The sequence below is a fragment of the Nerophis ophidion genome, linkage group LG24, assembly GCF_033978795.1.
Source record: "Nerophis ophidion isolate RoL-2023_Sa linkage group LG24, RoL_Noph_v1.0, whole genome shotgun sequence".
Classification (NCBI taxonomy): Eukaryota; Metazoa; Chordata; class Actinopteri; order Syngnathiformes; family Syngnathidae; genus Nerophis; species Nerophis ophidion.
This window is the reverse complement of record NC_084634.1, coordinates 616,982-632,339: the sequence shown is the minus strand read 5'-3', so window position 1 is coordinate 632,339 and position 15,358 is coordinate 616,982. Positions and strand designations below refer to the sequence as shown.

Sequence of the window (15,358 nt, the reverse complement as noted above, 5' to 3'; positions counted from 1 at the left end):
GCTAGAAGAGTCCACATTGGCCAGGTAATTGATTCATGTAAAACTGTCCAATGTTTCTATGCTGTCATGTGTTGCCATGAACCCAATCATTGCATAAAAGTCTGTTACAAATAACAATAATACATTAAAGAGGGCTCTAATACTTTCTCTAAATAAGCATTACAGGCTTGCAAAAACTTTTGTAGTACTAACTTGCAATAAACATCTTCTCGTACCCAATGGTAAAAAGGTATCGTGTATTAGGTCTTACCTTTTCGCTCCTCTCTCGTGCATACCTGAGCCCCAGTACCTGGGTACGCCCAGGTTCTTCAGACTATGGCTGCTCATCCAGCTCTTAACTGCAAAGGCAAGAGAAAAGAAATGTCAGCTTGAAAGCACAAAGGAGGCTGCATGTGAACACAAACTGTCAAACAACTTAAATGAAATGAACCAGACATTTCAGCCTAGAGCTATACAAGTAAACATTAGTTGATTGATATTCAGACTTTGTTCATTCATTGTTGATGCTCCTTTGGCAGCCTATAGTCTTGAACACTTATGTTCGGGCAGTCTAGCCCACTCCTCTTTGCAAGACCTCTCCAGTTCCCTCTAGTTGGATAGAAAACATTCTTGCAGGGCCCTATTCACAACTTTCAAGAGATGCTCAGTCAGATTGAAGTAAGGATCCTGAATGTGTGAATTCTGTGGCCCAGCCAGACCCTCTGAAAGATGAACTGTCATTAAACTGCCAGCACAGGGCTTTACTGTAGAAAAGGTCTTGGCCGGGTGATGAGTGGAGGCTGCTTTCCACCAAAGATGCACCTGGCATTCACACTAAAGACTTCCACCTTTGTCTCATCAATGCAGAGAATGTTGTTCTCGTGGTTAGACTCCTTAAAGTCTGTGCCTTTTTGCAAACTCCTTGTGGGCTCCAACATGTCTTTCATGAAGAGGCTTTGACCTGACCACTCTACCACACAGGCCTAACTGGTGGATTACTTTTCATTCCTCCACCACCACTGGAGTTCTCTCAGAGTGACAATCAGGTTAATGGCCACCTTTCTGACTGATGCCTCAGTTTAGACAGCCAGAACATTTTCAAGAAGACTCCCTGCGCTTACAAACTTCTTCCACTTATGGATAATTGCGGCCATGGTGCTCATTGGGACCTTGAATGTAGCAATTGTTTGGTTTCCTTGCCGGGAGACAATCCTGTCTCAGAGGTCAACAGTCAATTCCTTTCAAACTTCAAGCTTGGCTTTTCTCTCAACTGCACGCTCAACTGTGGGAGCTCATATACTGTAGACAGGTGTGTTCCTTTCCAAAGTTTAATTAACTGAATTCTTGGAAAATTGTTGATGGATGGATGTACCTGAGCTCAATTTTGAGCTTTTAGGCTATTAAAAACATAAATATACAAATGACTATTGCTTTCTGTATTTGATTGATTCCCTCAGGTGTATTCACTGGGGTTTGTCTGTTAAGTTAGTAATCCCTGACTTCTAACTGACAGGCTCCTAAATCCAGGTCATATGGCAACAAAACTCAATGTATGGGTGGAAATAAGTGGTTACATTTTGGAGGTGATTCGCTTTACCCTCTGGATTCGAATTGTTTTATTATTGGCATTAGATTAAGTTTTTTTTCAGTTATTTATTAATTTATTATTAAGTCATCATGACTGTTGACAAAAACAATGAAAAACTGCATCATTGCTGTTTCTTTTACCCTCATACTTGGGCGAGATAAAACATGGATTGGCCAAAAATAATCAACATGACCACACATTCCAAATGGCTGCCAGTCTGTATAAAGGCCACCTGTATGGTTTCCCTTGAGGTTTGAGTATTTCTATTCCATATCCATGTGTGCTTTATTCTATTAATAAATGCCGGAAGGAAATATTGCCTTCCTACATATGACAAAATACTCAGGTTTGCCAAGTTCTGACCAGCCAACTTAGCGGATCCTTTGGGCCACCATGAACAACAAGCATGTTGGGTAGTGCAGTAGAATGTATACACACTATTGGGCCAGCATGTTGGGTAGTGCAGTAGAATGTATACACACTATTGGGCCAGCATGTTGAGTAGTGCAGTAGAATGTATACACACTATTGGGCCAGCATGTTGAGTAGTGCAGTAGAATGTATACACACTATTGGGCCAGCATGTTGAGTAGTGCAGTAGAATGTATACACACTATTGGGCCAGCATGTTGGGTAGTGCAGTAGAATGTATACACACTATTGGGCCAGCATGTTGAGTAGTGCAGTAGAATGTATACACACTATTGGGCCAGCATGTTGGGTAGTGCAGTAGAATGTATACACACTATTGGGCCAGCATGTTGGGTAGTGCAGTAGAATGTATACACACTATTGGGCCAGCATGTTGGGTAGTGCAGTAGAATGTATACACACTATTGGGCCAGCATGTTGGGTAGTGCAGTAGAATGTATACACACTATTGGGCCAGCATGTTGTGTAGTGCAGTAGAATGTATACACACTATTGGGCCAGCATGTTGAGTAGTGCAGTAGAATGTATACACACTATTGGGCCAGCATGTTGAGTAGTGCAGTAGAATGTATACACACTATTGGGCCAGCATGTTGAGTAGTGCAGTAGAATGTATACACACTATTGGGCCAGCATGTTGAGTAGTGCAGTAGAATGTATACACACTATTGGGCCAGCATGTTGAGTAGTGCAGTAGAATGTATACACACTATTGGGCCAGCATGTTGAGTAGTGCAGTAGAATGTATACACACTATTGGGCCAGCATGTTGAGTAGTGCAGTAGAATGTATACACACTATTGGGCCAGCATGTTGGGTAGTGCAGTAGAATGTATACACACTATTGGGCCAGCATGTTGGGTAGTGCAGTAGAATGTATACACACTATTGGGCCAGCATGTTGAGTAGTGCAGTAGAATGTATACACACTATTGGGCCAGCATGTTGGGTAGTGCAGTAGAATGTATACACACTATTGGGCCAGCATGTTGAGTAGTGCAGTAGAATGTATACACACTATTGGGCCAGCATGTTGAGTAGTGCAGTAGAATGTATACACACTATTGGGCCAGCATGTTGAGTAGTGCAGTAGAATGTATACACACTATTGGGCCAGCATGTTGAGTAGTGCAGTAGAATGTATACACACTATTGGGCCAGCATGTTGGGTAGTGCAGTAGAATGTATACACACTATTGGGCCAGCATGTTGAGTAGTGCAGTAGAATGTATACACACTATTGGGCCAGCATGTTGGGTAGTGCAGTAGAATATAAACACACAATCTCATGTCTGAGCTGGCTTACTTGATTCAGGTTTAGCTGCTCTCATGTAGAACTTGAGCTCAGAGAAAAGTGGTCCACTGTCAAATGGCTCCTGTGGTGAAACAAAATACATGTTAAGTTTGGTTTTGGGGTGGATCTGTTCGAGAAGTCTCTTGTATCTTTGGCAGCAATTACAGCCTCAAATATTTTTGAATACAAGCTCAAGCTCCATCAGGTTGGATGGGAAGCATCTATTGTCATCCAGGATGTCTCTGTACATTGCTTCATTCATCTTTCCCTCTACCCTGACGAGACTAAGATGAATGCACCAGGCCAGTAACATCCCTACAGTGAAACATAGTGGTGGCAGCATCATGCTGTGGGGATGCTTTTCAGCGGCAGGAACTGGGAGACTAGTCAGGATAGAGGGAAAGATGAATGCAACAATGTACAGAGACATCCTGGATGAAAACCAACACTTCCCATCCAACCAGATGGCGCTTGAGAGAACTGCCCAAAGACAGGTGTGCCAAGACAGGTGTGCCAAGATAGGTGCAAGCTAGTGGCATGGTATTCACAAAGACTTGAGGTGTAATTGCTGCCAAAAGTATATTAACTAAGTATTGAGCAAAGGCTGAGAATACGTATGTTCTAAGATTTTTAGATGTTTTGTTTGGAATACATTTACTATTAAAACAAAATATGTTGACATTCTCATTATGGAGTATTGTGTGTACCGTATATTTCGGGGTATAAGTTGCCGCAGCTGCTGAAAATGCATAATAAAAAAGGGGAAAAAACACATATATAAGTCGAACTGGAGTATAAGTCGCATTTTTTAGGGAAATGTATTTGTTAAAACCCAACACCAAGAATAGACATTTGAAAGGCAATTTAAAATAAATATAAGAATAGTGAAGAAGAGGCTGAATAAGTGTAGGTTATATGAGGCATAAATGACCAACTGCTATGTTAAGCTAACATATTATGTAAGAGTCATTCAAATAACTAGAACATATAGAACATGCTGTCACTCCTAATCCATAAATCCCATGAAATGTTATACGTCTAGTCTCTTACGTGAATGAGCTAAATAATATTATTTGATATTTTACGGTAATGTGTGAATAATTTCACACATAAGTCGCTCATGAGTATAAGTCGCACCCCCGGCCAAACTATGAAAAAAACTGCGACTTATAGTCTGAAAAATAGGCTAAATGCTATTCTAAAATGTTCCAGCCCGTAATCATGGCATCAATGCTAGCTCGTATTGCATTTTCGCTAACAAAGTGTAGCCACTACATAATAAATGACGTTTGATGGACACCTGTTGCAATCCCCGTTCAAAATAGAGATCAAATCGTAAGTTGAGAGTCTTACCACTTTGATGACAAAGCGAGCATCACCACCAACAGGTTTTGGAGAATCCTCATCAGCTAGAAAGGGAAACAAATCAAAAATTCAAGTCATTTATACGACAAAAGTCAGGGCGTCACTGTGGAGTTTGTACTTCTTTTTTTCATGGATCTAAACCAGGGCTCAGGAACCCTTTTGGCTGAGAGCCATGAAAGCCAAATATTTTTAAAATGTATTTCAGTGAGAGCCATATCATATTTTTAACACTGAGTACAACTAAATGTATGCATTTTTAAGTAAGACCAGTATAATAACTCTCTTATTCTTTTTAAAGGCCTACTGAAATGAGATGTTCTTATTTAAAGGGGGACAGCAGCTCCATTCTGTGTGTCATACTTCATCATTTCACCATATTGCCATATTTTTGCTGAAAGGATTTAGTAGAGAACATCCACGATAAAGTTGGCAACTTTCGGTGCTAAGAGAAAAGCCCTGCCTGTACCGGAAGTCGCAGAAGATGACGTCACATGTTGAAGGATCCTCACATATTCACAGTGACTTTAATGGGAGCCTCCAACAAAAACAGTTATTCAGACCGAGAAAACAACAATGTCCCCATTAATTTGAGCGAGGATGAAAGATTTGTGTTTGAGGATATTGATAGCGAAGGACTAGAAAAAAAAAAAAAACTTGTTAAAAAAAAACGCGATTGCATTGAGACGGATTCTGATGTTTTTAGACACATTTACTAGGATAATTGTGGGAAATCCCTTATCTTTCTATTGTGTTGCTAGTGTTTTAGTGAGTTTAACAGTACCTGATAGTCCAGGGGTAGGGAACCTATGGCTCTAGAGCCAGATGTGGCTCTTTTGATGACTGCACCTGCCTCTCAGATAAATCTTAGCTGACATTGCTCAACACGATAAGTAGTGAATAATTCCGCTGGTAATCACAGTGTTAAAAAAAACTTTCAAATTATAATTTTGAGTTTTGGGGTTTGGTTTTTTGATTAGATTGCAATTTTCGCTAGTCCTGATGTGTGTGTGAAGTGAAGTGAATTATATTTATATAGCGCTTTTCTCTAGTGACTCAAAGCGCTTTACATAGTGACACCCAATATCTAAGTTCCATTTAAAGCAGTGTGGGTGGCACTGGGAGCAGGTGGGTCAAGTGTCTTGCCCAAGGACACAACGGCAGTAACTAGGATGGCACAAGCGGGAATCGAACCTGCAACCCTCAAGTTGCTGGCACGGCCACTCTACCAACCGAGCTATGCCGCCCTTTTGATTCGCCAAAAGTGTTATCAATGACAAATACTGCCTCCGTTTGGTGAGTTTTGAAGCATGTTAAGGGGGTCAGATTACAGCTCAAAGAGGCGGCGGAATAATAATAAAGAATAGTAATAATAAAACCTTAGAAATTCAATTGGGTCCTCTGTCCCAAAGGGACATCGGTCCCTAAAAAACAAGTAAACTGGACTTTTGACCCGGAGAAGGCGGGGTCTGTAAAGAATTTAAAAAAATCTGCATCCCGGGGACCCGCCGACTTCCGGAAATGTCCCTTCTGATTTCAGTGCGTAAAAAGACACCAAAAGTGCGTTAGCGCCAACAGTGTCACGACTCAATTCACTGATGTTATGAAACAAAACTTTGATTTCTCAGTCCATTATTTATTCAAATGTCATATTACTCTGTGTAAGACTTTGGTCTTGCCCAAGTCGGACTTTTATGTGTTCATTAAATGATTAAGAAAATGTATATTAAAGTTAATGTAGGAGGCTTTTAACTTCCATACTAAAACCAGAGGATGAATTAAAAGTCAGCTGCAGAATGAATATGTGACAAGACTGATGTACTTTACCCAAATATATGAGGCCAAATCCTCCCTGGCCAATGGGAGCACCGAGCTTCCACAGCTTCTTTCTAGTGTCTGTCAGGACTTCTCCTGCTGGAAACTCCTCTGCCAGCTTCCGCTTGGCCGGAGCTCTGCCTTTTCCTGCCGTGGGAGCTTTGCGGGGCATCTGCAGAAGACAAGTGGATGTTATGGCATGCTGTGTCATTATTCTGGCTGGGACACAGTCTACCAGGGAAACTACACTTTCTTAATAAACACTCAAATAATGTGACTTGGAACAATCTACAACGCCTTCTGTCAATTCCAGACTAGCAGAGGCTACACTTTGGACCCTAAATTGGGGCAGCTAATTAATGGAGGTTTCCTCGCTGACGGCCATAAGAAAAATTGTTAAAATTTTTTTTAAAAAAAAGCAAATACAAAGAAAAAGTGTTATTGTTTGTGTGACATGGCGCCATCTTTTGGACTAGTTTGCTCACTGCAAGTGCGGCAGGGTCCTTCCATTAAATTCTTGCCGTCTACAGCGTTTCTACTCCTATGGATTCTTAATTCATCACTTCAAGCAACGTTTGTAAGTTTCACAATATAACTAAAACTGTTTATACTTCCTAAACCGTAGAACGTGTCATTTGCATGCAAACATCTACAGTGAGAACCCCTATTCTAGTATAAAGTTCTACATTTTTCTGTGAGTCTGCCAAATATCTTTTAAATTGGCCGAGCCGCTGTCAGAATAATTATTTATAAGTCACACAACTCTTATGCTTAAAGGCCATTGCTACAGTCATTAACACTTGTGCTGAAGTTGTCATGTTCAATCTGTGCAAAGGCACACAACTCTTATGCTTAAAGGCCATTGTTACAGTCATTAACACTTGTGCTGAAGTTGTCATGTTCAATCTGTGCAAAGGCACACAACTCTTATGCTTAAAGGCCATTGTTACAGTCACTAACACTTGTGCTGAAGTTGTCATGTTCAATCTGTGCAAAGTCACACAACTCTTATGCTTAAAGGCCATTGCTACAGTCATTAACACTTGTGCTGAAGTTGTCATGTTCAATCTGTGCAAAGTCACACAACTCTTATGCTTAAAGGCCATTGTTACAGTCATTAACACTTGTGCTGAAGTTGTCATGTTCAATCTGTGCAAAGTCACACAACTCTTATGCTTAAAGGCCATTGTTACAGTCATTAACACTTGTGCTGAAGTTGTCATGTTCAATCTGTGCAAAGTCACACAACTCTTATGCTTAAAGGCCATTGTTACAGTCATTAACACTTGTGCTGAAGTTGTCATGTTCAATCTGTGCAAAGTCACACAACTCTTATGCTTAAAGGCCATTGTTACAGTCATTAACACTTGTGCTGAAGTTGTCATGTTCAATCTGTGCAAAGTCACACAACTCTTATGCTTAAAGGCCATTGCTATAGTCATTAAGACTTGTGCTGAAGTTGTCATGTTCAATCTGTGCAAAGTCACACAACTCTTATGCTTAAAGGCCATTGCTATAGTCATTAACACTTGTGCTGAAGTTGTCATGTTCAATCTGTGCAAAGTCACACAACTCTTATGCTTAAAGGCCATTGCTACAGTCATTAACACTTGTGCTGAAGTTGTCATGTTCAATCTGTGCAAAGGCACACAACTTGTAATCTTCCATTGCCAATTGTCTCACGGCAGCAGTTTGTTTCCAGACCCTCCCCGCTGACAGCCCAGGACGGGCATCAAGTACCTCAACACAGAAAAACAGAGACAAGGCGATAGCACATTTCCATTCTGAAAAATCAGGAATTGTGTCTACTGGGGCTGCTTGCATTACCCCCCCCCCTTCAGAAGCAGCCTCAGTGATGTTAACTAGGGACATCCGAATAAATAGAGGAGCATGTGGGACTGTACCTTAGAGCGTAGGGTGAAACTGTAACTGAGTGCACAGCCCAATACGTCTTTCCTCATGAGCAAAATTGAACTCTGTCTCTGCCTGATTCCTTCTACTTGTCTTGAATAAATAGATAGTTTGGTGTTTGAACCTGACATTAGCACACAGATTTTTTTGGGACCTGCCGATTTCCTGGTCGCTCTGATGTGACTCACAAGTCGAGTCATGTTTACGCAAACTTTCTTACGCTTCCAATGCTCATTTTGTGAATGAAATCAATTACTAATACACTATAACTGTGAAACCACTTTATTCTTAGGCTTTCCAATGATGCCAATATTTATTAAATGGGGTAATTATTATGAAAATAATGCTATTTTAGACAAAAAGGTCACACCTAAAATCTTGGGCCCCGTTGACTTTGTATTAAAAATTACCGAATTTTTTACCGGTCCTTAAAGGCCTACAGAAAGCCTCTACTACCGACTTTCTCGGTCCGAATCGCTCTAGCTGCTGGTGGCCATTATTATAAACAATGAGCGGATGTGAGGAGCTCCACAACCCGTGACGTCAAGCGCACATCGTACAGGCAAGGCTTTTTTATTAGCGACCAAAAGTTGCGAACTTTATCGTGGATGTTCTCTACTAAATCCTTTCAGCAAAAATATGGCAATATGGCAAAATGATGAAGTATGACACATAGAATGGAGCTGCTATCCCCGTTTGAATAAGAACATCTCATTTCAGTAGGCCTTTAAATCTTACACACATACTTGCACAATAGATCTAAACATTGTGTCAACAGGCACACTATTATGCTGGTTTTCAGTGCAACATCCAGGTACCACAGGCACACTATTATACTGGTTTTGAGTGCAACATCCGATTCCACAGGCACACTATTATACTGGTTTTGAGTGCAACATCCGGGTACCACAGGCACACTATTATGCTGGTTTTGAGTGCAACATCCGGGTACCACAGTCACACTATTATGATGTTTTGAGTGCAACATCCGGGTACCACAGGCACACTATTATGATGTTTTGAGTGCAACATCCGGGTACCACAGGCACACTATTATGCTGGTTTTGGGTGCAACATCCGGGTACCACAGGCACACTATTATGCTGGTTTTGAGTGCAACATCCGGGTACCACAGGCACACTATTATGTTTTGAGTGCAACATCCGGGTACCACAGGCACACTATTATACTGGTTTTGAGTGCAACATCCAGGTACCACAGGCACACTATTATGTTTTGAGTGCAACATCCGGGTACCACAGGCACACTATTATACTGGTTTTGAGTGCAACATCCGGGTACCACAGGCACACTATTATGCTGGTTTTGAGTGCAACATCCGGGTACCACAGGCACACTATTATGATGTTTTGAGTGCAACATCCGGGTACCACAGGCACACTATTATGCTGGTTTTGAGTGCAACATCCGGGTACCACAGGCACACTATTATGCTGGTTTTGAGTGCAACATCCAGGTACCACAGGCACACTATTATGCTGGTTTTGAGTGCAACATCCGGGTACCACAGGCACACTATTATGATGTTTTGAGTGCAACATCCGGGTACCACAGGCACACTATTATGCTGGTTTTGAGTGCAACATCCGGGTACCACAGGCACACTATTATACTGGTTTTGAGTGCAACATCCGGGTACCACAGGCACACTATTATGCTGGTTTTGAGTGCAACATCCGGGTACCACAGGCACACTATTATGCTGGTTTTGAGTGCAACATCCGGGTACTGGCACTCGCAGTCGTGCACTTCCGGGAAGTACGCACTTATTTTATGGCTGAAACTAGCAAGTACGGAAATGAATATTCATTAAATGTCATTTCAAAAGCAGGTTGCATCATAGTACATAAGCATGACCTCAAAGGCGAGCAAACATTTAAAAAAAACTACAATTTTACAGAGTTGTGTAACGGCATTGTGTCGGAAGCTATCTTACTAGCAACCTCTCGGACGAGCGTCGGACTTCAAGTTACGACGACATTTTGTGTAAAAAGTAGAATGATGAAGATGAATTGTAGACAAACCGTGAATAGATCCAAGCTGTGTCGTTTAGCGGCAAACTTCCCGCTACTGAGATATCAGGAAGTGACGTCACTTCAACCTTTTTCTTCTTCGGTGGCGGCTACTGACCTAACCGGACGTGACGTCAGCCAAACCTTCGTCGGCTTCCTGTGTTTTTTTAAACTTTTATTTATAAATTTCAACATTTCCAAACAGACGAGAAACAAAAATGAAAATAAGTACAAAATAAAACAGCGCCAGGGGGTTTTACATGCAAAGTAACTAAAATAGAAAATAAATAAAAAGCAGGTGCAATTTCAGTAAATAAATTCAATGTGGAACAAAGCATCCTCCTTTTCACTGCTTTTGTGTTGTTAGAAGTAGAGAATGTTTTAATGTAGACTTTTACATCTTTTTGAAAGGCACCAAAGACAGGTCGGGTATTGAGAAACTTACACTTATGAATATAAAAGTTGACCCAGCATTATTCCAGAGAGCTATTTAACATAGGAGACGGACACTCAATATTTTTGGAATAAACTGCAGATTTTTCTGATTTCTGTTTTTCCAGATAGTTTTTGGTTCATTTTCGCCACCGTCTAGTTACAGGGGTGTCCAAACTTTTTCCACTGAGGGCCACTAATGGAAAAATTAAAGCATGCGGGGACTGTTTATTCATTTTAAACCATAACAAAATATATGGATTTTTTAAATGTATTTTACCTTTAGGGGTCCCGGGGACCATCAAGGGTGTCACTTATTCAAATGTTAAAAATAAGTCAAACTTTTATTATTATTTTTATTGAAGGCTTACAGTAAATCTCTATCAACTTAAAAAAAAAAAAAAGGTTTTATGGCTTTTCTGTCAAAAACATCTTTGTTTTTTTAATAGTAAAACTGAAATATGAAGTATTTAGTAATTATAGCCCTAAAAGATCAATAATGCAGGACACATATACACACACATATATACATATATATATAAATGTTATATATGTGTGTGTATATGTGTGTGTACATATGTATATATGTAAGTGTGTGTGAATTTAAATGTATTATATATAGACAATATATAGCAACAACCACTGAATTGAATTATATTATATATATTATATTATATATATTATTGTATATGTATAGGGGTGGGACCCAATAAGTTGACTTCTTCCCACTCCCTTTTGAGCCAATCTTGACATCTACAAAAGATTAGTCACATGTAATGTTTTCAATGTAGGTGTAAAAATAATGTATTTATATATTTATTTTGTATTTTATGTCATTCTCTTGTTTTGTTTGCATGGCTCAAATTAAACCATTCATTCATTCATTCATTCACCATTGATTTTAATTCTTTATTATTTTTGAGTAATCACAGTGAAAAGATAAATAAAATACCACTAAATATATTTGGGATCCAAAAGGTGCCCCACTCATAAAGTGATACATTTTTATTAGTTTTTTTTTTTTTTTTTAACTTTCAACACTTAAGTTACGAGATCAACTTCAGATATTTCTGTCCATTTTACGTTTCAACTATTATTGTTTGTTTTATGCTCTTTTGTCAAAGAAAACTTTGTTTTTATATGGCAACTGCACAATATATGCAATATTTACCACTTAGAACATTTTAAAGTGAAATATTTGAACTAATTGGAGCTCTGAAAGTAATTTATTATAACATGGATTTTTTTGTCATTATTTTTTGGGAGCAATAGCCATAAAATAAATAATAGATTGAAACTTGTAATTAGTAGATTGCACAGTACAGTACATATTCCCTACAATTGAGCACTAAGTGGTAACACCCCAATAAGTTTTACAACTTGTTTAAGTCGGGGTCCACCTTCATCAATTGATGGTAAAGATGCTTTTTACATGTTCAAATAAAGACAAAAAAAAAAAAGTTATGTGTCAACATTGCAACTTTTTCTCCTTAGATTTCACCTCATTCCAATATTTCTAATGTCCTTTTTTATTTTTGCAATAGCATCTCCAGAATGTGTGGCGGGCCCCAAATGACCCCCGGGCCGCACCTTAAACACCTCTGGTCTAGTACGGAGGTTGCATTAATGCCAAAGAGCCAATAGACGTACTCAAACAATGGAAGAAAACATCGATCATTATTATTGAAATGCTTTTGTGTGACATACATATTTTGGAAAACTGTCGGCCGATTGTAGCTGAGATAGTCGCCAGCGCCCCCCGAGACCCCAAAAGGGAATAAGCGGTAGAAAATGGATGGATGTCTCCCAAAGTAGGGATGTACACTATATTGGCAAAAGTATTTGGCCACCCATCAAATGATGAGAATGAGTTTGTCAATTGTTAATATTCTTCACATAATTACTTGACAAGACTTTTATATTGTTCATAAAACGTGCAAAGACACATAAAGTCACTGCGATGCTTTCATTTGGAGCTAAAATTGTTTTTATTTTTTAAAAACCGGTAAACGGCCGTTAGATGACGTCACTTCCGCTAAATTACTTCCTGTTGGTTCAAGTCATTCAAGAAGACGAGAGTCTCCCTCTGCTGGACATTGTGGGACATTACAGTTACATTGTGTATGTCATAGCGACCCCAAAAGGGACAAGCGGTAGGAAATGGATAGATAGTAGACAGATGTGTATGTAAACAGGCAATAAGTGTGTTTGTCTCTTTTTTCTTTCCACTTTTCCACCATCTTGTCGATGAAGAAATGTCACAATTAGAGGTCTTTGACTCATTAATCTCAAATACTTTGGCAATAAATTGTAGATTGTCAGGATTGGATCTATACTGACACCATTGTCGATATTCCTCATCGATACCTGCATTGATCTGTAATGTACGTAATTTGTGTAACAAAAAAGATGAGGAAAAAAATCATTTGTATTATTTCTATGATTATTGCTTCCTAACCTGTGATCATTCCAAGCTGGAAAACAGAGATTAGTCCGATCTCCACTGATCAGACTAATCTCTGTTTTCCAGCTTGGAAAACAGTGTGTTATCTCCACTGATAACGCATCTTTTGATACTGCTTTTTCACCTGCAAGTTTGAAAGCATCTGCACTAAAAACTAAATAAACTTGGGATGAGTTAGACATTTTGTATACATAGTCCTAAATCACGAGTGTCTCAAAGGGCTGCACAAGCCACAACGACATCCTGGGCTCAGATCCCACATCAGGGCAAGGAAAAACTCAACCCAATGGGATGACAATGAGAAACCTTGGAGGGGACCGCAGATGTGGGGCACCTGACTTTTGTGACAGCGTGTCATAATTATGACGGTTAACTGGATGAACAAAAAGGACATATAGTCCAGAATTTTAACAGTCCCCTCCGGCTGATGCAATTAGGTACTGGTACCAAAAAAATGGTGGTTATCATCGCTATGGGCAAGTTAGCTACATGGCTAAATGTGTACCCTGAGAAGAATGGGACTCTGAATGGCATGCACCCAAGTCTGGGAGCAAGAACACCGGCACCAAAGTCTGGTAGCAACAACAACAGCACCCCAGTCTGGTAGAAAGATCACCAGCACCCAAGTCTGGAAGGTAGAACACCGGCACCCAAGTCTGGTAGCAAGACCACTAGCACTCAAGTCTGGTAGTAAGATCACCAGCACCCAAGTCTGGAAGGTAGAACACCGGCACCCAAGTCTGGTAGCAACAACAACAGCACCCCAGTCTGGTAGAAAGATCACCAGCACCCAAGTCTGGAAGGTAGAACACCGGCACCCAAGTCTGGTAGTAAGAACAGCAGCACCAAAGTCTGATAGCAACAACAGCACCCCAGTCTGGTAGCAAGATCACCAGCACCCAAGTCTGGAAGGTAGAACACTGGCACCCAAGTCTGGTAGCAAGAACACCGGCACCCAAGTCTGGTAGTAAGAACACCAGCACCAAAGTCTGATAGCAACAACAGCACCCCAGTCTGGTAGCAAGATCACCAACACCCAAGTCTGGAAGGTAGAACACCGACACCCAAGTCTGGTAGCAAGAACACCTGCACCCAAGTCTGGTAGCAAGAACACCTGCACCCAAGTCTGGTAGCAGGAACACCTGCACTCTAATCTGGTAGCAAGAACACCCTGCACCCAAGTCTGGTAGGAAGAACACCAGCACCCAAGTCTGGTAGCAAGAACACCAGCACCCAAGTCTGGTAGGAAGAACACCAGCACCCAAGTCTGGTAGCAAGAACACCCTGCACCCAAGTCTTTTAGCAAGAACACTTGCACCCAAGTCTGGTAGCAAGAACACCAGCACCCAAGTCTTTTAGCAAGAACACCCTGCACCCAAGTCTTTTAGCAAGAACACTTGCACCCAAGTCTGGTAGCAAGAACACCAGCACCCAAGTCTTTTAGCAAGAACACCCTGCACCCAAGTCTGGTAGCAAGATCACCAGCACCTAAGTCTTTTAGCAAGAACACCAGCACCCAAGTCTGGTAGCAAGAACACCGGCACAAAAGTCTGGGAGCGGAGCAAGACCACCAGCACCCAAGTCTAGGAGAAGAGAACACCAGCACCCAAGTCTAGGAGAAGAGAACACCATCACCCAAGTCTAGGAGAAGAGAACACCAGCACCCAAGTCTAGGAGAAAAGAACACCAGCACACGTCACAAAGATATTGTGGCAGACAAGCAGAACAAACCTTCGCAAATGTATTTTCTCTGATCATTTTCTGGAGTAAAAAACAGTGAAAGTGTTCATGAAAAAGTGGTGAGAAACCTTGAGTTGAGGTTGTGTGGAGCCTCCACTGTGCAGCTCAGTCCACCTTCTCAGTGTGAAGTCCTTCACCAACCAGTCCACCTTCTCAGTGTGCAGTCCTTCACCAACCAGTCCACCTTCTCAGTGTGCAGTCCTTCACCAACCAGTCCACCTTCTCAGTGTGGAGTCCTTCACCAACCAGTCCACCTTCTCAGTGTGCAGTCCTTCACCACCCAGTCCACCTTCTCAGTGTGAAGTCCT

The 15,358-nt window shown here is 40.9% G+C and overlaps 2 protein-coding genes across 2 annotated transcripts in view; one reads left to right on the top strand and one right to left on the bottom strand.

Annotated features, from left to right (window-relative positions):
• ldah (lipid droplet associated hydrolase) overlaps positions 1-114 on the top strand; it is a 10,456-nt gene extending 10,342 nt beyond the window's left edge. The window contains 1 exon segment of the mRNA XM_061886889.1: positions 101-114. Coding sequence (XP_061742873.1) covers positions 101-114 — 14 coding nt within the window.
• A 132-nt stretch (positions 115-246) lies between these two features.
• Positions 247-10,562, bottom strand: LOC133542607 (serine/threonine-protein kinase VRK1-like). Its single transcript, XM_061886887.1, has 5 exons — positions 10,427-10,562; positions 6,483-6,642; positions 4,647-4,702; positions 3,306-3,375; positions 247-338 (listed from the first exon to the last, which is right to left on the bottom strand). The coding sequence occupies exons 2-5, from the start codon at positions 6,640-6,642 to the stop codon at positions 247-249; spliced, it is 378 nt and encodes a 125-aa protein (XP_061742871.1). The 5' UTR covers positions 10,427-10,562.
• Positions 10,563-15,358: the final 4,796 nt, after the last annotated feature.